The sequence below is a fragment of the Citrus clementina genome, unplaced genomic scaffold (genome assembly GCF_000493195.1).
Source record: "Citrus clementina cultivar Clemenules unplaced genomic scaffold, Citrus_clementina_v1.0 scaffold_3, whole genome shotgun sequence".
Taxonomy (NCBI): Eukaryota; Viridiplantae; Streptophyta; class Magnoliopsida; order Sapindales; family Rutaceae; genus Citrus; species Citrus x clementina.
Window position 1 is genome coordinate 11654917 of NW_006262339.1, and position 20482 is coordinate 11675398.

Below are 20482 nucleotides of genomic sequence, written 5' to 3' on the forward strand. Positions count from 1 at the left end.
CATTATCCTTTCAAAAAAAAAAAACAAAAGAAGCAATCATTATCAGCAAGAGTAGATCCCTGACCCTATTGAAATGACCAAATTGCTTAACGGTAATCAACGCGCACCACGAGGATATTCAGGTCATTTCAATGGGGCCGCTTTCCGCTTATGCCTCTCTTGGATACAAATGAAAATAGTAAGCTATTATTTGTAAAAACGTTAGAACAGTAAGGAGCTCAATGTTATTATCCCAAACTATAATAACAAATTGCCTGGAAGGGCAAGTTCGTAGAGAGCGGTTATTCTTTCCCGTTCTTGCAACAGATCCGGCTTTGGAATCTCAATTCTGAATATGAGGAAAATGGAAAAAATACCATGATTGAGAGAAAATTTGGAAAAAAAAATATAAAAAAAGCTTCTTTTTTTATTTCTTCTTTTTTCTTTTGCAAAGGTTATGTATGTGTTTTTTCTTGAATCAAAATCCATTGACAAACTTATCAAGTTTTTTACAATTTTGATGTTGTATATGATTCTTTGCGGAGTTTTGAATGTATGACATTAACCCTTTAATTGTTTGATTTTCTTTATTGTAAAGCATAAATCGATGATTTCGAATCCTGGTTTGGTTTTTTATGCATGTTTTGCAAAAGGGTCAATAATTCTTGGGGAATTTTCATCAAAAGAGCCTACGATATCAGAAACTTTAGCCCAAGAATGCATTGATAAGACCCCACGACATCATTTAATGTTCTCCCATACAGTTTGCAAAAGAACTTATGCCTTTTTAATCAATGGCCCTCTTACCTATTTTGTCATCCATGATGAAGATCTTCACAAAGGAGAGTCGTTTTGGTTCCTGAATCGGGTTAAGTCTGCTTTTGAGGAGATTTTTGAAACTAGGTCGATCTTGAATTTTGATAATGTCAGCAATCACTGCTTTCAAGCTCATTTCGATGCGGTTTTCTGTGAAATAATGGGTTTGGATTTGGGTTTCTCGAGTTCTTCAAGGAGTGGGTCAAAAGATGGTCGCAGTTCCAGTGTTGATTCATCTAAAAGCAGGAGGACGGTGCTGGCTCCGTTGCTTGGGGAGCCGTGTAAAGGGCTGAAGAAAAAGAAGAGATCGAATGGCGAGAGCGAGGCTATGAGTCGGGAATTTAGTGATGTTAATGAGGAGAAGAAGGTCGATGTCTGTGATGATGTGACAGTGCAAAAGAATGCACTGTATTCGGGTGATCATCGACAGAAGGCAAAGCAGATTTGGAAAAAACATGTTTGGATTGTTTTGGGGCTGGACTTGTTTGTATGTGCCGTGCTATTTGGGATTTGGTTGTGGGTTTGCAGGGGTTTCCGGTGCATCAATGGTTGAGTTTGTTTTTTTTCTTTTATGGGTTCTTCTTGTTGTAAATGGGTGATTTACTTTCTACTTGATTGAGGATTCTACATCTGTAACAAAAAAAGAATGCATGGTGATGAGAGGAATATATTTGTTATGATATTGCTAAGAGTAAATGTTGTTCATGAGTTCTTGCGGTGTGTATTCGGCTTCTACTGGTAATATTCTTAGTTTCTTTAATCAATGATTTGCTGTGTTATGTCAGGCAAGTCAAGTAGCGCTTCTTTTACAGTTCTTGACTTGCATAGTTACTTGTAATGGACTAAACTGTGTGTATCTATTGGCTACAGGTAAAACCTATGCAGGCATGGTCTTCTATGTTTCTTTGTTGCATGATTATGAATTGGTCAAATATTTTAATGATACTTTGTCAATTTAGTTTTATTGGAGGTTTACGGATGAGAAATGATGAAACAGGGCTAAGTTAGATATTATAGGTCGGCATAGCATAGTTATGTAGATATTTTCTGTTGCAATGTTGATTTAATATTGTTCTTCATAATTCTTATGGTGTGGCATTGATATAATGATGGTCAACCACCTTTGGTAGGGGATGATAAAAAACTGTGATAAATTCCTCCTCTTCCCTTCTGTATTTCCTTTCTCATCTTTCACTCTTTTGTAATCAGTCCAAGCACCGTATCCATATAACTGCTTGCCACCTATGCTCCACCATCCATTCCAAGTTTAGGAACCTAGGTAGTAGTATCCCAATCAAACAACTGAGGAGGGGGATGAGCGAAACAGGGAGTCTACTGGATGGGGTTCAACTAGCGGAGACTCTTGGAACAGCAAAGCAAGAAGGTTTTATTTGAGTGCAATGAAGGTTTCATATATTTAAATTGTTGTTACTGTTTTTTGATCGGTGGTGACTGATTGTTAAGGTATAGGACAAAAACTGTTTGATTGTTAAGCTTATGAGACAGAAAATCCTTTGTGTTTATGTGTGATTTCAGATACCATATTGAGCTCTGCCATCAAAGTCAGATTAAAATCTCTCATCTAAAGTTTTATTTGTTATTTATAAAGCCCTATGTAGATACTTAAAAGTCTGGAATATTCAATCATTAGGTGCGACTACTAGTTATGCATTGACAGAACTCTTAAGTTTTATGATTATATATCCTTCTACACTTATGATGCAAGCAAGGGGTTCTATTATTCAATAATGCTAGGTATTACAAACTCATGTTCGAACTCTAGTCATACAATTGACAGTATTATATTACTAACTATATGTCTCATGATATTTGGTTTCCTTTATTTTCGAAAATGTTAGACATGTGGCAGTGATAGTACACTGACCCATCCGGCATCAGTTGTGGGGGTAGAGTTCATATAGAATGTATGGGGTATCACTCTTTATTATTCCAGTATTGTGGCTTGTGCGTGTGAAGGTTACTTTTGCTCTTTCGAACAGAATTAACAACGTGCTGATGCAGGTGAAAATTCTAATATTAACATCTTACAGAGAGCATGGAAATAAATGATACGCCAATGCATTCTTTGCTAGAACGATTGGTTTTTGAATATTGGTCCTCGTTGCGTGATGAGCAATTTATCCTTTTAACATATCGCGAATGAGCATATCGATCTTTTATGCATGTTGAAATTATTGATTGGGTAGAGCAGGATCTTGCCCTCTTCGAATGGGAAAGAATGTAATAGTGACAAGTTTTATGACGTCTCTTGAAGCCTTGTGCTTTTCTGTAAAAAGATTGCTGCAAGCTTCTGAGAAAAAAAAGAGAGATTGCTGCAGCTTCACACTTGATTACAACAGCTGATCTCTGAAAGCTGGATACGATATCTTGCAGAATTGTATCTAAACATTTGAACTCTGTGAAGTTGACAGCTGGAAACTAAATTGTCACAGCACTCTGCAGATTTATGGTTATAAACTAACAGTATTCAAATGGCCATACATTTTGACATGGCTTTCTTGACCAGTAAAAATGCCATTATACAGTAATATTTTTCATGAGTAATGGAAACATCCTGTAATGCTCAAGTCAGAAATCAAATTTTTGAAATTTTTACTATCTACCAATACATTACAACGAGTAGAGCCACATAGAACAACCCAGAAATCTGCTCCAGAGGAGATACCCGCCCTCATTGCAAAGGAGCCAAGTTGCCCCTTCTCGATTGTTGAAACCCCTGAAACCAACTTGGAAGCTTGGTTGAAGATCCAAGAAACTGCAGAATTCTACTTCTAGTGAATGTATGGGAAACTAAAAACAATACTTACAAACCTTTCCAAGGTTTGTATCATGTTCCCAGATCCAGATCCAGATGATTGCATTGCATCATGCAACAGCTGAGTCGGAACACAACACATCTTGCCAAAATCTACACAGAAACAAAATATTCTAATCCTCGTATTCATTTAAATACATTATGTGCGATGAAAGTTTCATATTAAACCAGCAACCAATATACTTAAATATCTATAAATACAAAACTACAACAGTTATTCCATGCTTAGGAGAATACATGTAACATATTGAAAGTAATTTGCATCTTTTAGCCACATGGGGTTAGTTTCTTATTGCCAGCTCCCCGAGGATTATCATCTTTCCAGTCATCAAATGCTCTTGCCTTCTGTACAGCATCATCATCATCATCTTCATTGTCGTTTTCACTTGTTCCCAATTTCCTATTGTCCTTGTACCAAGCAGAATTGGCTTCTTCCATGAGTTTAACATTCCTCTCCTGCCATTTATTCATCATTTCCATCTCCTTCAGCCCAGCCTCCTCTATACTCATGGTCGGCAACCTACCATAGAACATTTCTAGTTAGCTTTACTTGAAAATGACCAGATACCAATATAAGCATAACATAATAAATATTTTAAGACATAAGAACTCTAATAAAATATATTTAAGGCACAAGAACTCCAATAAGTAAAACCAAGACATAAGACATAAGAGCTCCAATAAGTGAAATATATTTAAGGCATACGAGCTGTAATAAGTAAAACCACCTTCCTCTTGTTCATAACCCCCGACCAAAAAAAAAAGTCAAATAATAAATCCCTTAAAAAACATTCTATGTTGTCTGACAAGCAGAAATACCTATGCATAGGTTGGAAGACCTGCGCTGCCAACCTTTCCCTCTCACTTGTCAGGCCTCCACCCACAAGACTTGCTGGTCCAAATATCATTGGCTGGTGTTTGTGCTCATGTGCTTGTGAGACTTTGGCTCTTCCTTCTAGAACATCCTGTGCAAAAGTAGCACATGTGATGGGCTGTGCTGGTTTTGTGTATTGAGCTCGAATAGCAGCATCACGATGCCAAGATTCAGCTTTTTTGGAGCGCTCATCAAGGACAACCTCAGAAAATTCCTCCTCACCTCCCTGAAAAGACAAGGAAACAGATCACTCAATTTATATTCTTAGTAATTGACATGCACAGAGCACAGTCAATTATGGGGCACAACAAAAGTAACCATTTCAACTGTGAACTTCACATGCTTGACTACAATTTTAATCCACCTTTATCAAATTCCACATGAGCCAAATGGCAAGATAATTCAAAGCACATTTCTATACCAATAAAGTAGCTTACCACTCGGAAGTAACGAATATCTTGCAAACTGATATTAAAATTAGCACACCGGACCAAAGACATGGCATATTAAAAAATTACTGTCCTCCAAAAAAATTTCTATGCATTTTATGGTACAATGCCAAAAAAAAGACCAATCACAAATCTCTAAATAGCAATGAATTCGCAAAAGGGATGAGCCATTAAACGTTCACTGTAAGAGTTTCCTAACGGTCAATTTAAGATTAGCACAGGCTGTATTGAGAAGATAAAAGATGGGAACATAAAGGACAACGAGCAAATGCTTATTAATAATTGAAGTTTAAGGAAATCTCAATTTACCAAGTGGATGTCACAGAAAAACTGGGGATTAATCTATAAAATTATCAATAAATACCTTGAGATTAACATACAACAATGGATATAGACATTGTAAATTTCACATCTTCCAGTACTTTTTTTCAGATTACAAAAGTTTAAAAATTCAATATTATTATTTCTTCTAATGGATGTGCTTCAGAGTAATCAGTTAAGAAAGAGCAGTGAAAACCAACAGGTCTGAGAAATGCAAACCTCAGGAGAAACAATAAATAGTAAACAAACATCTCATTTATTGACCGTATTAATAATACCTTTAATTGTCTTTCTTTTACAGCAGAAAGCATATCTTCCTCTTTCTTCAGCATCTCTAGCAGATCAAGAGCCTTTAGTATAGAAAATGAAAGTATTATCTTCAATGGCAATTTTCAGAAGCTTGCAAACGGAAAATCGTATCAAAACATAAGACAAACCTTGCAAACAGCCAATGAGATGGTGGTAAGCCAAGCCTGAAATGTTTTGAAAAGGAAAGAATGAGATTCACAGATCCCATGAAATCACAAACTTTAACAATGTTAAAAAAATGAAACTAACTAAATAAGAATTTTGGTTTTGACATGTAATAGGCATATTTGAACTTCATTTACTTTAGGAAACCTACAATATCAGTCTTAACATTTAGCATATGCTGGGTACACTGATAGGAATATGCTTGGAAAGCGTTTGCAAATTGCCTTCCATGCCCTCAAATTAAATGACAACTAACCTCCCTTTCTTCTTCTCCATCGTCATCCAACACATCTTCCTCTCCAGCCTCAACAGGAGCAGATGGAGCGGCTGCTCTAGTCGAACGCCCACGCCTCTCCTTCCGCTCCTTTATTTCCTGAAGTTTTGATTCTGCTGCTCTTTGACGTTTGAACCGAGCAATCTGGATGCATGCACAAATCTAGTAAGCAGCCATACAACTATGTCGTACGCCATATGAATTTGCACAATGAAATAAGGGCTAACAACAGAATCAGGAAGGATAAAAGTCAAAAAGTCTGAATGAAAGCTACCTTCCGGGCCCTTTGATCTGCGAAAGCAGTTGGCTTGGCTTGTGCAACGGCTTCCAACTCCTCTTCTGGTACAAGTTCCATTATCTCACAAAATGAAATAAACTCCTACAAAACACAACCTTTCAATAAATCTGGACACAAACAACCACAAAGAGCAATCATGCCCAAATTGCTAAGTTGATTAAAGTAAAAACTCCAATCACACCTCAGATCAGTGAACGTCATTTACCTTCAATTTAGCCTGGGAAGCTTTAAGAATCTGTAACCTATCATCCTGTGCAATTTTTTCAATCAGCTCGCCAAGAAAATACGGCACCTGTACAAAAAGGAATCATTAGAAACTGCCACAAACAACTTGAATCCTTTCCACAATCACACCAGCCACAACCATTTAAACCAAGACCATAATTTTCAACATAACAAAATCATAATGTGATCATATTATTAGTGATCATTCACTGACCCCACTTTTACTTGGCAATAACACTAAGCTTACAAAGCTAATATCGTAACTGATACAACACCCATTAGAAACTGTTATGCATGAGATAGATGCCGGGCATCGGATTTTGGTAAGTAGCAGCCATCATTGTGTGCCGCATCATTTGCCACACATACCAAATTCTAATTTTTCATACAAAACTCATTCTTTTCCTTAATATTAACATGCTTAAAACGAATAAGTAAACCCCACTTCCATTTCCAACTCTCTAAGCATCCAAACAGAGCACTAATTACAAACATTAAACAATAAATTACCAGAATATACTTGAGATTGGCGGTGCTGATATCATCTTTGGTCTCATTCGATGAGAACAATCCTAGCTTACCGACCATATCCTCGCACTTCTCCAAAACCTCACATCCTTTCCTCACAGCATCCTAAAATCAATCCAACACAATCATATTTTTAAATTCAAAGATTAAAATTCTAAGGCAACCAAATCAAATGCTGCGCGCACAACAGTACCGGATCGCAACCGGATTCCGTAGCTATCTGGTGGATCTTTCGTCCTCGTTCAAAGAGCGAAGGCAGTGGCAGCTCCTCCCTTGATACCTCACCCATCGGTCACCGTATCAAAACCCTAGATTTCAGTTGTGAATTTGGAAATATTTGAAACGTTCAGGGGCAGACTTGCAATAAGAAGAAAAGTTTCGGGAAAGAACGATCAGGCGGAAAAGAGACTTATATAGATTATTGAGGACAAGCCAGGATTGCAAATCTTTGCCACGTAAGCGCTTAACGTGGGACCAAGCACTCTTGACCGTTGGAATAGAATGACAGCAAGGCAACTTGACTCTAGAAAGGTCTGGCGCGTTTTTTAAACTATTTTATGAAATGAAAATGTTTGCTTTTGGGTATTGTATTTTGAAAATTAAAAATAAAAATAAAATAAAACTAACTATCAAACCCAACATAAGTTAATTGAAGAACAATAAATTTAAATCAATTGTATTTTGTGTGAAAACAATAGTATAAATAATAGCACGCTATCACTTAAAGATTAAAAAGATAAAAATTAACTGCAGACAAAAGTAGTATATTATAAGATTAAAATTATTTTTGTCTTTTGTACTTTTTGTATTTAATTTTATATTATTTTTAGTACATATAATATTATTCAATATAAAGACATTAAAGAAATTCTGAGTGAAAATGTTATAATAAGCTATAATTAAGTGTCATAGAAGTTTTGAACATTCAAAGAAAATAACAAAATATTATTAAAATTAAATAAAAAGAAACTTATATGGTTCCAAATGGCATAAGAAATTTTTGGGATACAATTAGTCTATGATTTCTATTGATATGAATGTAAAAAATATCAAATAAAAGTTAATAAATATTAAAAGTATAGGCTAGATAAAGAGTTATGTCTACTAAGCACAGGCGTGGGGTGGGTGGACCTCCTCATTCCCCACCCCCACGTAGAATTTACTATTTAGCTCCCATCCTCATCCTATTTTTCATGTGAACTAATTCCATTTCCATTTTCTCATTGCGTATTTTATATTATATTTTATATATAATTTTGATGGAATAAAAATTCAAATGACTCAAATGAAACTATCACTAGCATTTGTAAAGTATATGAATTATTAAAAATAGAAAAACATCTCAAACATATTGGTTGTCAATGTTTGGAGTAGGGTGAGGTGTAGAGTATAAAATCAAATCTCATTATATTAAGAATTTAGGAATTATTTTTTTTATTCTCCACCCCATTTCCAAAAACTCATTACAATGTATCCCTATTAGGGTGGGGCCCCAAAAAGTCCTAAACCTTAAATGATTTTGCCATTCTTAAATTTAAGACTTTGCTATAACAATCATATTCAATTAGCCAACCACTTTATATCTTAAGTTGGTTGATTAGTTAGATAACTTGTTAAAAAAATACATTTGAATTTGCATATAGTCAAAGCATAATAAAAAATTCTGAAAATGAGATTTCACTTCTCTTATTACATCATTATTATTGGAAAGAACGATGTACAATAACTACATTATTCAACAATTAGAAAATTTGGTAAAAAAATTTAATTAAAATAATATAAATTTATTTTTATTTAAAAAAAAAATTTTAAAAAAATTATTTTTTTATTTACTATATAAATAAGTAAATAAATATTTAAAGATTAAAATTACGTGAATATTTTATTGATGCATTAGTCAGTCGGTTATGTACAACTAGTTAAGCATATATTTTGTCTCAGAAGTGGCTTGCTGTTGGGTTGCTCAAGGCTAAAATAATCGGTGAGCCAGATACTTTTAGACATTATGTTTGACCTCACAATTTTATGTAACTACAGTTTTAATCCAAAAAGTTAAAACTTATTCAGATCAGTCCAGGTATATTTTGAAAATCGTACAAATAACTCTCTGTCGCTTTTAAAAATTTGGCAAATAAGTCCATATAAAGTTAAGAAAATTACTATTGATAAATGAATTTGAGTATCTGTTTTCCTTAAACATTTTTTTAAAAAACATTTTCACTAAACTATTGTGTAATAAAAAAAGTTTAAGAACATTGGTAAATATAAAGATTAAAAAACATTTCAGCTCAAATCAAATTTGTTAAGCATTCATAAACTCAGACTAACTATCTTTACAAGAAATTAGTTTTTAAAAAAGCATGTCACCTAAGCTATTTTCTTTTTAAATTTGAGTTTTCTCTTAATGAACCATTATTATGAACACTTGATCTTGTCATCGTACACATAAATCTTGAACTTGAAGAACTAGTGAGAATAAAATGATAAACTCATATTATTAGAAAAATAGAGTTTGATTTAATCAAAATCTGAGTTAATATGACTATTTAGGTTAAAATTGTTAAACCCTAATTCCTCCCAATAAGTATACCAAATATGATGATGACATATTAACATGATGCTTTTGCATCTTTTGAAAGTGTGTGATAATTTTTCTTCTTTCATTAAGCTCCTAGAAACAAGTTATCTCTCTAAACATTGTTTCATTACACATCACATCAAATGTTTATCTTATTTCATCTTTGTAGTCCTTTAATAGTGACTTCATTGTCTTAGGTGTCTAAGAGCGATCATCGATTATAGGCCGACACCACCGACCTTGTTCTTTGCTCTAAGAGATAATAACACCTAAGGCAACAACCGTCTAATTTGAGTTTAGAGATTACACAAAGAGTCCACATCCTCCATTGATAACAATGAGCTGGGCGGCACATCACACGACATGGGCACAACATGTGTCTGTATAGTATAGCACAACACGAGCACATTTTGGTAGGACAAGTAAAACGACACGAGATGTAAGCAAGTTAGGCTGGATTGAGCATTTTAGGCACATGGCCTTAAAAACATAGCATTATTAGAGATTGTTTAAAGTACGGCACAAGTAAAGGCCCGCAATAAACATGTTTTACTAATAGATTAACACTTGGCTTGTAAGCCATGTGTAGCACATAGGCCTAGGTATATTAAAGTAAAACTTTTTAATGAAAGTAAACTTATAATTTTATAATTGTACAAATAACTTGAAAATGAATCTTTTAATGTATTTTATTAGCATAATTCTTTTAAGTTCATTTAATTCTTAGTTTAAAAAAAATACTCTAATTGTTTTATGTTTATCATTTATTAAGTAAACAAATGATATTATGATTTTAATAAATAAAATTATAAATATCATAATTTTATAAATGTATGCATTAATGTTATTATGGATTATAATTTACAACTCTATATAAGCTTAAGTTAGCAATTAAGTTAACCCTTTAGAAAAATTTATTATTATTGTTCATGTTGTTGTTGTTAAGTATTAAAAAAAATTCTAATATTATAAGATCTAACGTAGTAGTTAGTATTACATTAACTTACTATTATTGGTTTATTATTATTGAATATAAACTTGAGTTTTAAACTTTTGATTCTATTGAATTTGACTAAAGACACATGAATCCAAAAAAAATATATGAACTTGAAAAAAGCACGCCAAAGATTGATGCACCCTCTTAAAAAGATTAAAAAAAAAATTGTCTTGCTTTTTTATACTTCATGGCCTAAAACAGACGTGGGCTAGGCAAGTGTGCCAAGTCAAGCCTAAGTAAAAAAATTAGGCATAATATAACAAGAAGCATTTGATGAGTCATGCTATGTTGACCCACGGGCCCTCATGGCCCTTCCTTTGATGGGCGGCTTGTTGGCCATCTCTAATGACAACTAAGAATCAAATTGTAATTGTCTTTTTGCTTTTTTCATTTTTAGATTTCATTTAACTATCTTCAAAAGATAACTTAATTGGCTGGTTTTTTTATTGTGTAAGTGAGAGGTTAAATATTCAAATCCAATAGATTATGTTTAATTTGGAGTGGAGTGTACGGTAATTAAAAATATAACTGTATTATATGGTTAGATAGTAAGAGGTTAAGGACCCGTTTGAGATTGCTTTTGAAATGCTTAAAAGTGATTTTGAAAATCTAAAAATTAATTTTAGTGTTTGGTAAAAAAAAAAATCAAAATCACTTTTCTCAAAATCAGTCTCTCTTGCAGTTGATTTTGAAAAGCAGGGAAAGAGTATCTTTTAGATTCTGATTTTGAGAATCAATTTTATCATTTATTACAATTCCATAAACATCTTTAAAATTATTACCCAAACACATAATTATCCTTATTCAAATTAGAAACAAAATCAATATTTTAATAAATTTTTATAATAATTTATCAATATAAATTAATTAATATCAATTTGTTGGTCGAATTATTATTAAATTTGTTTCACTATATTATAAATTTAATTATCAATTGATTTAAGATAAAAAATAAAAAAACATATTATAAGTTTTATTTTTAGTAAAAATTATTATAATACCCAATAAAAAAATATAATATGTACATATTTTTATATGTATAAATAAATTTTGTCTTACATTATATACATTTTAGTCATTTATTTTCTCTCAGCAGTTTAACAGTAAAATTTATCAAACATCCATAATTGCTTTCAAAACTCACAGTATTTCTAAAAATAAAATTTACCAAACACTTAACTGATTCTCTTCACAGCCGGTTATTTATACAGTACAACTAACAACAATTATTTTAAAAGTTACAGCATTCCTAAACTGACCAAAGAGCTATATGAATGTACTTAGCTAACGTTCTTTGCTGCTGGAAGTATAGAAGAATGTACTTTGAACTTACTTTAGATTAATTTATAGTTCTTTTTAAGGGTATGTAGGTTATTTTCTATTTAGTTCCTTTGACATTAATATTCAATTAAGCAAATGAGTAATACCAGCCTTGTTTACAAATTATTGAGCGTTAGAGACCTATAAAAGACTGTTTAGACTTTACCCACCCTACTTAAAAATTTAAATTAAAAAAAAAAGACGAATTTTGGACAAAAACAATTTCCAAAAAGAAAAACACCATCTATATTTTTCGATAACTTCAATTCGGAAGATTTTGGAACTGTAAATGTTAAGATCCAACATGTAAATCTTTCAAATATAAACCAGATGAGATGTTGCAAAGTCATGCCATGTGGGACAGTGGGATCAACAGAGCCTTCAACATTTATTGTAAATCCACGGTGGGATCCAAAATATTTCCACGACCACACATGCAAACATTTGATTATGACTCCAAATCTCCAATTTAATTAGTTTATTAATCTTTTTAATTTTTTTGGTCCACTCAAATTCAGTAATCATCTCATGAGAGCGATATTAGTACATATATATATATAATCAAATACATCCAGCACCACAAAGTCCAGATTCCAAGGGCAGATCTTAAAATCATAGAAATAATCAAATAAATAGTGGGTACTCATTGACATTCCCAATTTGCCACTGGCCATGTTATTATACTTTATGTTAAAAACAGATTAAAGGCAATGGATTTTGCCAAGTCTTTGTTGAACAAGTTCCAGCTTTAGAGGTCTCAAGCCAAGGAAGCAACCAGCTTGAGCAGAAGCCAATATTTCTTTTGGTCCCATGAAAGACCTGGCTTCTCAAGTGCTTCCATTATCATGACTATCATCTGAAAGTGATGCTTTTCATTCTTTTCCCTTTCAACTTTTACAATATGCTCCTTTCCATTTTTAGCTTAACTGGACCATTTTCAGGTACATGGCTCATCATTCTTTAATCTTTATTTATTTTCTTTTTTTTTTCTCTGGTTTTTGATATTTTTACGTGAATTTTTCTTGCATCAATGATTCAGTTTAGCCTTCTCATCATTCATATTCTAAAATAAATTGCAGTTTAAATATACATTTTATAAAATAAGAACGTTCGCACTGGAGACGTGTTACATTTTGATAAATTTAGATTCAGTGTTCATTTAACTATTGTACCGATATTTCAAAAATTTGTGATTGATAGTTATTGAATAAAAATATATAAATAATTAAATTTTACCCAAACATTATTATAAATAAACACTGTGACAAGGACAATTAATACAAGTACATATCCAAACTCTATTCGAATACCATTAAAGATGTCTAATTAGTGAGGAGAAATTTTAGAATACGTACTGATATTTTAGAAGTTGGTAAGAGGTTTAATCAATCCAGCATTATATTTCTTTCACACTGTTCTGATTTCACAAGCAAAACAAGAAAGAAAGAGAAAAGCGTCCATATCTTAGTGATAAAAGAATCAATATTTTTTTTGGGAATAATTTAATACCCTATATGCTTTCATACAGGTAAGACACTCTGGAAATAATAACATATTATGAGGACTGCAATTTGATTTTGTGTGTGTGTGTGTGTGTGTATTTGTTTCAACTCTTTTTCTTGTTTTGTAATTTTAACAAAGTACCAATCACCAGGAATCTAGTGTACTAAGTTCAATTTGGACAGGTTTTTAAAGAATTTGAAAAAGTTGTCACAGAAAAAGAAAAGTTAAGCAAGTGGGGTTAAATGGGTCGGCTGCTTTCACTGAAAACCAGGGAACATTTTTAGTTTCAAGAGAATACTTGAGGGATGCATGTAGTGCTACTCCTTCATTTTATAAATTGTCTCTATTTTCTTTTTGAGTGCTCTGGCCATTTTTGTTAAATGTCTCCACATGGTACAATTTTTCTGCTGTTGGGTGTAGCTGGGGCCTCACATCTTTAAACAAAAATCAGTACTGCTTTCTCTCTCAGCTTCAACTGTTTTCTCATATGTTTGTGGCTTTGGTATTGAATTGGAGAAGAAGCCTTTAAAAGTTTGTTTCTGTAAGTTTTGTTGTATATTTACACGATCTTGAAAATGCCATTGGGTTTATATTCATTTTACTGTACTGGTACTATTTGTTTCTCAATTATTGACATGCTCTATACCCGCACTTCAATTATTTGCAATAGACTACCAGGTATTTTTGTCTCTGATTCAGTTTTAGATAATTAATGCTTCCTATAATTAAAACGGTTTCCTCTTTATATGCATGATTTGCTCAAGCAAAGACCAGAATGCTTAGAATTTCACTTCTTTCAACTGAATTTTGAAATTTGTTATAGGAGAAGAAAGAAAATCTTGGTAAATGGAGAAGGGGGTTTGTGGCTTGATTACCTCTGAAGAGAAGAGTGATAGCTTGTATCCTATGTATTTTGGTGTTTCTTGTGCTTTCTTTGCTCTAAGGATGTTGTCAGTAGCTGAGACGAAAGATGACAAATGGTCTGAATTGCATGATAAAATGCTTCGAGGAAGTGCCCAGCTTTTGGGCTTACTGGTATGGAGAGTACAGAGAGACGGAGCGAATGGAGAGAAATGTAAGCTTAGCCAAAAGCTTGATGCCGCTGAAAGGGAGATCGAAGAGTTGAAGAAACTAAGACATGAAGACGCCAAAGCAAATGAGAAGGTTGTTGGTATCTTTGCAGCTCAAGAGCAGAGCTGGTTCTCTGAAAGGAAACAGCTAAGGCAACAGATTGGAGCTCTAATTAATGAGCTGAGGATTCTGGACAAAAAGAAGGATGAATCTATTTCTGAGTTGAATGAAAAATTGAAGGATATGGAGCTTTTGGTTCGGTCTAAGGATAGAGTATTGGAGGAAGATGAACAGAAGAGGAAGGAGTTAGAAGAAAAGATTTCAATTGCTGAAAAGATTGCGGAGGAATTGAGAGAAAATGCAAAGCAAGAAGCTCAAGAGCATTCTAATGAGATTCGGAAGCACAAAACTGCTTTTATTGAGCTTGTATCAAACCAACGGCAACTTGAGGCTGAGTTGGGTCGAGCACATAGGCAGGTGGAAGCTAGAAAAGAAGAGCTTGATTTAGTCTTGGAGCAAAAGGAGGAGTCTGTCTCATTTGCTCAGAAACTATCGCTGGAAATTGTAAAGATGCGCAAGGATTTGGACCAGAAAGACAAGATTTTGTCAGCGATGTTGAGGAAATCCAAGTCAGATACAGCAGAGAAGCAAATGCTTCTAAAAGAGGTGAAAATTTCAAAGGCTAAGAGGAGACAAGCTGAACTGGAAACAGAAAGATGGAAGGCAGCATCGCAGTCTAGACACGAGAGGCATTCATTGAGAAGTATGTTTGTGAGCCAAGCCAATTCAAGATTAGCTGCTTCCTCTGGTACAAAAGGAAAGACCAGATCATCAGCAACTGTTGAGTGTGAGCACATTGAGTTAAAAAAAGACTCTGATGTTTTTTCTCCCCTTTCTGATTACTACTCAGCAGAAGGAAATGAGGAACAAGGTGAGCAAATTCCTGATTTTCTGTATCATATATTCTACTTTATAATAACCTTTTTCCTATGAAACCAACTCCTAATGCTTAAGGTCATGATCATACAATCATACTAGATTGTCTTTCTCATGCTTTATTTGCTTCTGATTCTTGCATCAACAGCTGATGGAAAAAGGTTGGAAGGCTGGGTTCGATTGGAAGCAGAGAAGTATGCAGCTGTTATTGAGAAAAGACATCACTTAGAACTAGAGGCTTTTGCAGAACAAATGAGAATGAAAGATGAGAAATTAGAAGGTTACCGTTGGCGGTTGCTGAGCATGGAAATAGAATCAAAGCGTCTGCAGTCCCATGTTGAAGGACTGAACCACGAAACATCACAGCTCAGACATGACAATATGAAATTGGAAGCCTTATTATTTGAACGAGAAGAAGAATTACATTCTCTGAAAGAGCAATTCATTTCGCAACTGAAATCTTTTAGTTGCCAAAACAACATCTTAACATCATCTCTACATGATCCAGCACTAACCCATGATGCCATTTGGTCCAAAGACAAGAGTGTAAAGAGAAGACCAAAGGAAAAGGAGAAAGAAACAGAAACAAGTTCAGTGGAAATGGCTCAAGGAAAAGGCATAGATATAGAAGAAAAACCCCCATCTAGTAAAGAGTCCAAAAATGTCAAGTTAGTCCAATCTCCTGAAAAAGAGAATGATGCTTCCGTTGATAGTCCTATTCAAGAGGAAAAGATGAGCCTGGTGGAGGTTGACACAGTTGAAAAGGTAGCATCGTCAAGCCAGTCCCCGAGCAATAGAAACAATTCTCCATGGAGGATGGATCTTCATGCTCTTGGAGTTTCTTACAAGCTAAAAAGGCTGAAGCAACAACTTCTTATGCTTGAGAGGTTTACAGGAAAGAGTGGAGAAGATACAGAAAGCAATGATGATGGGATCAAGGGGTTGCTATCGTTGATATCTTTGCTGAATAAACAAGTTGGCAGGTACCAATCCCTCCAAGGGAAGATTGATGATATTTGCAAGCGATTGGTAAGCCTTCTTCCTACTTATTTGAAATTTGTAACAAGTTTTTGCTGCAGAAACTTATCTGGACAAATGTTAAAAGTGTTTCCACAAATTTTCAAATTAACCAGGGCCAAGATCTTGAAACCAAACTTACAGCTGCTCCTAACTTTGTCTTTTGAAATTTGTACGGTTTTCAGCATGAGACTGGTCCAGAAATAAGTCCTGAAGATTCCAGTACCGCAAAGAGGAGGGGAGATACTAAAACACTAGAGCATTTCCTCGAGGAGACGTTTCAGCTACAGAGATACATCGTATCAACAGGACAGAAATTGATGGAAGTACAGTCCAGGATTGCTTCTGGTTTTGTTGAGTTCACAGAAGAGCTTGACAAGTTTGCCTGCTTTGACAAGAAGCGCTTTGCTGATAGTCTAACAACTCTCTTTCAGGAAGTTCAAAGAGGTCTTGAAGTTCGGATTGCTCGAATTATTGGAGATCTTGGTGGGACCCTGGCTTGTGAGGGAATAATTCACTTCAGGAGGTAACGGTGAAAGTTGCCACTCCTGATGACATTTATGGTAAATTTTGTATAGGAAATTAATCTATTGACTCTAATGCCTTGCGGAATTCATCGCTTAGAAGACCTGCAAGCCCCATGAGTACAACATCACATCTTCCTTCTCACTCTCACGGGCTTGAACTATATGTTGAGCAGATCGAAATTCGGCCAGTACTCTGTCCAGTAGTTCTGCTTCTAGGTCGAATGTTAGCAAGAAACAATGAGCTAATAAGCTCTTTGCAAGTAAATTCCCGTCCACAACATGGTCTTTGTTAGTTACAATGAAATGAATAAGATTGTGACCCAAGCAGTAAACAAAATAATGAAAGATAAAATGAGGGAGAGTACGAATTGTTTTTTGATCAATGCCTTTGGAAAGAAAACTCTTTCCTTGACGAATTGCTATCGTAGAAAATTAAGTTAATGAGGTAATTGCTTTGATTAATGAAATATGCTTGAAACTGCAAAGCAAAATGTAATTTCATGATCAGATATTGGACAAAAGTTCTTATGAATCTCCTAGTTTGCTCCAGCTTAAGGGGAATAAAATGGAATTATGAAACATATCTGATCATCACTGGGAATATAGACGAAATTTATTTTGAAAAGCAGACTTCGGTCGAGTCAATGTACACTAAATGGATGTAATATTTGTTATAATGGGTGAGGGAATAAGGTGTCACTTGTCAGAGAGCTTAATGCTATTGTCTTATGCCCTTGCTAACTTAAAAGTTTTAGGTCAACTGGTAACTTGTCTCTCAAGCCATAAGGAAGCGGTGGATTCTACCAAATGTAAAAGTCCGAGTGAATTTGATGCTTTGCTGGAATGCTGCTGAATACCCGAAGATTACTCAAGAAAGCTTTTGCATTCAACTTTCTCTGCGTCACAAACTTCAACAGCAACTTCAACTCAATTATTTGTGGCTGTAATTGACATCTCAACAAGCATATCAGATAATTTAATGTGCAACGTCTTTAGGTTGATAGACGAATCACCAAATGTATTGAATTTGGTTTTGATCCATCTATGACTTTTCCCCAAATGGGACCCTTGATAGAAGCTTGCTGCCATGCTGCGTTTGTAATTTTTCTGTGGATCAAATTATATCCAGAAAAGGGAGGTAGTTCATCAACTTATTTCACAAAGCAGCACATGTTGGGTTGGGATCAGAAATTTAATGCCATGGATATCGAATGAAAGCACCTGATAAATTACAAAATAGGGCACTGCCACTGTTCATGCGGAAGCAGTGGCTAGCTGTTTGTGGGTGAAGTTCATGGCTGATGTGGGCTTGCAAGTCTTAATAAGTCACTTCAATGCTTAACGTCTTCATTGCTTCCTTCCCTCTTTCCACCAGAAGCTTTCAGATTTCTCAAAGTTTTATTTGTTAATTTTTCTATATTTATAAATATGGGGAGATTAAGTAATTAACTTTTAGCGAAAGTTTAAAAATACGCAAATTCTTCGAATACTTAAGAAAGACGCATCACGGTTAACATCATGAGAATGGTCAAGGGAACCTTTGACTTTGAGAAGGGCTAATATGCTTATGTAAATTTATTGATACGTAAAGGAAACTTTGGTGCTTATTTGAACTTTTATAAAAGTTAGGTGATCATATGACAATTTTCACAAAATAAAAGGAGTTTGGCAAGTAAATGACCGTTTTACGCATTATAAGATAATTACATGCATTAACTAAGGTTATTATAATAATATTATTGTTATTATTATTCTTAAGCTTACAATAACCTAATATCCTCCCCATTCATGTAAAAAAAAAATTTGAATCCGGAAACTCTTATTTCAAGAGAGAAAATTTATTATTTCAACTATATAGTAATTTCACTGTAATAACGGAAGTTAATAGATAAGTGATTCGAAAATAAATTTGTTATCTTAGTTGTAAAGATCCTAATTTTTTAAGAAATTATATATTTAGACAATTAAGTCCCTCATGTAACTGTCACCTCAACCATTTTCCAGTTCCACATGCCATTTGGCAAGTTAAGGCATCTTCTATTGGTAAATTATATGTAGGTCCCTTGAGCTTTGAAAAAAGGTTGAAGAAAAATGAGTGGAGGTGACAAATTTATATTTAGACAATTAAGTCCCTCATGCAACTGTCAGTTCACTAAAATGATGAGTCATGTTCTGAGGGAAACTTACGTCAGACCAGCGCATATCGCGCCTCATCCTGTTGAAATCGCATGCCGAATCACTTGGGTTAATTTGATAAAGCAGCGGCTCCTAATACGTGATTATTAATTATTGTAATATTTTAACAGGTCTCAAACTGTCTCATATAAGTTTTTCTCTTTACACAGATAACTCCGGTGAAAGTCAAATGCTAAGTGTTTAAAACTTTTTAATAATGATACAAAACAAATGATTTTTAAACAAATGGTAAATTTTGAATTACCCCTATTGTGAATTGACTGTCTTTTTATTTCTTTACTTTTAAAAAACCTAAAGTGTTTTATTCACGAGATGAGAGAAAAATAAGGTGAGTTGATGGATATTAGTTTGGTTTCTTAACAAAAGTGGGGCAAATTGAGGTTTTAAAATGAAAATCCGAAATTAACCCTTAAATAAATTTGACTTTTAAATCATTTTTTTTCATATTTCCCCATTAATTATCATTTACTATTAAATAATTCGTCTATTTTCAATAAAATTTAGTCCTCAAAGTAGTTTTTTTTTTTTAATTTAGGCATTATTTGGAATCGAGATTGGTTAGTTGTTACTTTTAAGTTATAACACTAAAGTATTTGATAAATACTAATTGTTGTAGTTTGAAAGCTAAGTTGGTTCATTATATCTTTATAATTTTGTCAAAATTATTATTTAATAATTATATCTACTACATATTTTAACTTTTATTTTATAATTGTATTTTTTTTTCTGCAGCAACTGTAATCTTTAAGCGACAACATCTCAATACCAAAGAAAGCTTTAGCCTCTATTAGTTTTTTTTTTTTTTTTCCATTAGCTAACATATCAAGATTGGGTATCAAAGATGAGAAATACTGAAAATTGGGAATTGGAATGGATAATGTTTTCATACTCGCTTTTAATTCGTGAAGGGGACAAGGATTAGCTGTAATCCTCATCCTCACCCCTATACTTGGTTCTATTTTTTTTATAAAAAAAAATAGCCAAAGTATTTTATCCTCTTTGCTTTTAAAATCTTTTAGCGAGAATAAAAATAGTTGATGTAATATTATCATTTCATTTCTTTATTGAATGTCAGTTTGATGGAAATGATTTGAACGATTAATTAGTTGATGATTTATATGTCGAGGTTTGTTTAATTAGTTAATTAGTATTATCATTATTGTTGTGGAGATTTCCACATTTGACGTTTTGCTTTTGGATGATTTCATGACATTTATTTTAGCTCCAGGATGTTCGAAAATGAATTAAGTTTTTTTTTTAACG

At 33.7% G+C, this 20482-nt stretch overlaps 3 protein-coding genes across 3 annotated transcripts; 2 read left to right on the forward strand and 1 right to left on the reverse strand.

The window, feature by feature from the left end:
• Positions 1 to 276: 276 nt before the first annotated feature.
• On the forward strand, positions 277 to 1503 carry LOC18048325 (phytolongin Phyl2.2). Its single transcript, XM_006441034.2, has one exon. The coding sequence runs from the start codon at positions 587 to 589 to the stop codon at positions 1346 to 1348; it is 762 nt and encodes a 253-aa protein (XP_006441097.1). The 5' UTR covers positions 277 to 586; the 3' UTR covers positions 1349 to 1503.
• Positions 1504 to 3328: 1825 nt separating this feature from the next.
• On the reverse strand, positions 3329 to 7450 carry LOC18048326 (PP2A regulatory subunit TAP46). The gene is made up of 9 exons (XM_006441035.2): positions 7268 to 7450; positions 7057 to 7179; positions 6527 to 6613; positions 6298 to 6402; positions 6006 to 6167; positions 5713 to 5748; positions 5554 to 5625; positions 4451 to 4731; positions 3329 to 4151 (listed from the first exon to the last, which is right to left on the reverse strand). Exons 1-9 carry the CDS (start codon positions 7361 to 7363, stop codon positions 3899 to 3901), a joined length of 1215 nt encoding a protein of 404 aa, XP_006441098.1. The 5' UTR covers positions 7364 to 7450; the 3' UTR covers positions 3329 to 3898.
• Positions 7451 to 13843: 6393 nt separating this feature from the next.
• On the forward strand, positions 13844 to 17375 carry LOC18048327 (protein lava lamp). The gene is made up of 3 exons (XM_006441038.2): positions 13844 to 15474; positions 15628 to 16508; positions 16682 to 17375. Exons 1-3 carry the CDS (start codon positions 14319 to 14321, stop codon positions 17024 to 17026), a joined length of 2382 nt encoding a protein of 793 aa, XP_006441101.1. The 5' UTR covers positions 13844 to 14318; the 3' UTR covers positions 17027 to 17375.
• Positions 17376 to 20482: the final 3107 nt, after the last annotated feature.

Excerpts from the sequence above, each read along its gene's own strand:
- LOC18048325 (XM_006441034.2), top strand. The coding sequence starts at position 587 with ATGATTTCGAATCCTGGTTTGGTTTTTTATGCATGTTTTGCAAAAGGG.
- LOC18048326 (XM_006441035.2), bottom strand. The coding sequence starts at position 7,363 with ATGGGTGAGGTATCAAGGGAGGAGCTGCCACTGCCTTCGCTCTTTGAA. Across the intron at positions 6,168-6,297 it reads CAGATCAAAGGGCCCGGAAG|ATTGCTCGGTTCAAACGTCA; the intron begins GTAGCTTTCATT and ends GCATGCATCCAG. Across the intron at positions 5,749-6,005 it reads ATGGAGAAGAAGAAAGGGAG|GCTTGGCTTACCACCATCTC; the intron begins GTTAGTTGTCAT and ends AAAACATTTCAG.
- LOC18048327 (XM_006441038.2), top strand. The coding sequence starts at position 14,319 with ATGGAGAAGGGGGTTTGTGGCTTGATTACCTCTGAAGAGAAGAGTGAT. Across the intron at positions 15,475-15,627 it reads AGAAGGAAATGAGGAACAAG|CTGATGGAAAAAGGTTGGAA; the intron begins GTGAGCAAATTC and ends TTGCATCAACAG. Across the intron at positions 16,509-16,681 it reads ATGATATTTGCAAGCGATTG|CATGAGACTGGTCCAGAAAT; the intron begins GTAAGCCTTCTT and ends TACGGTTTTCAG.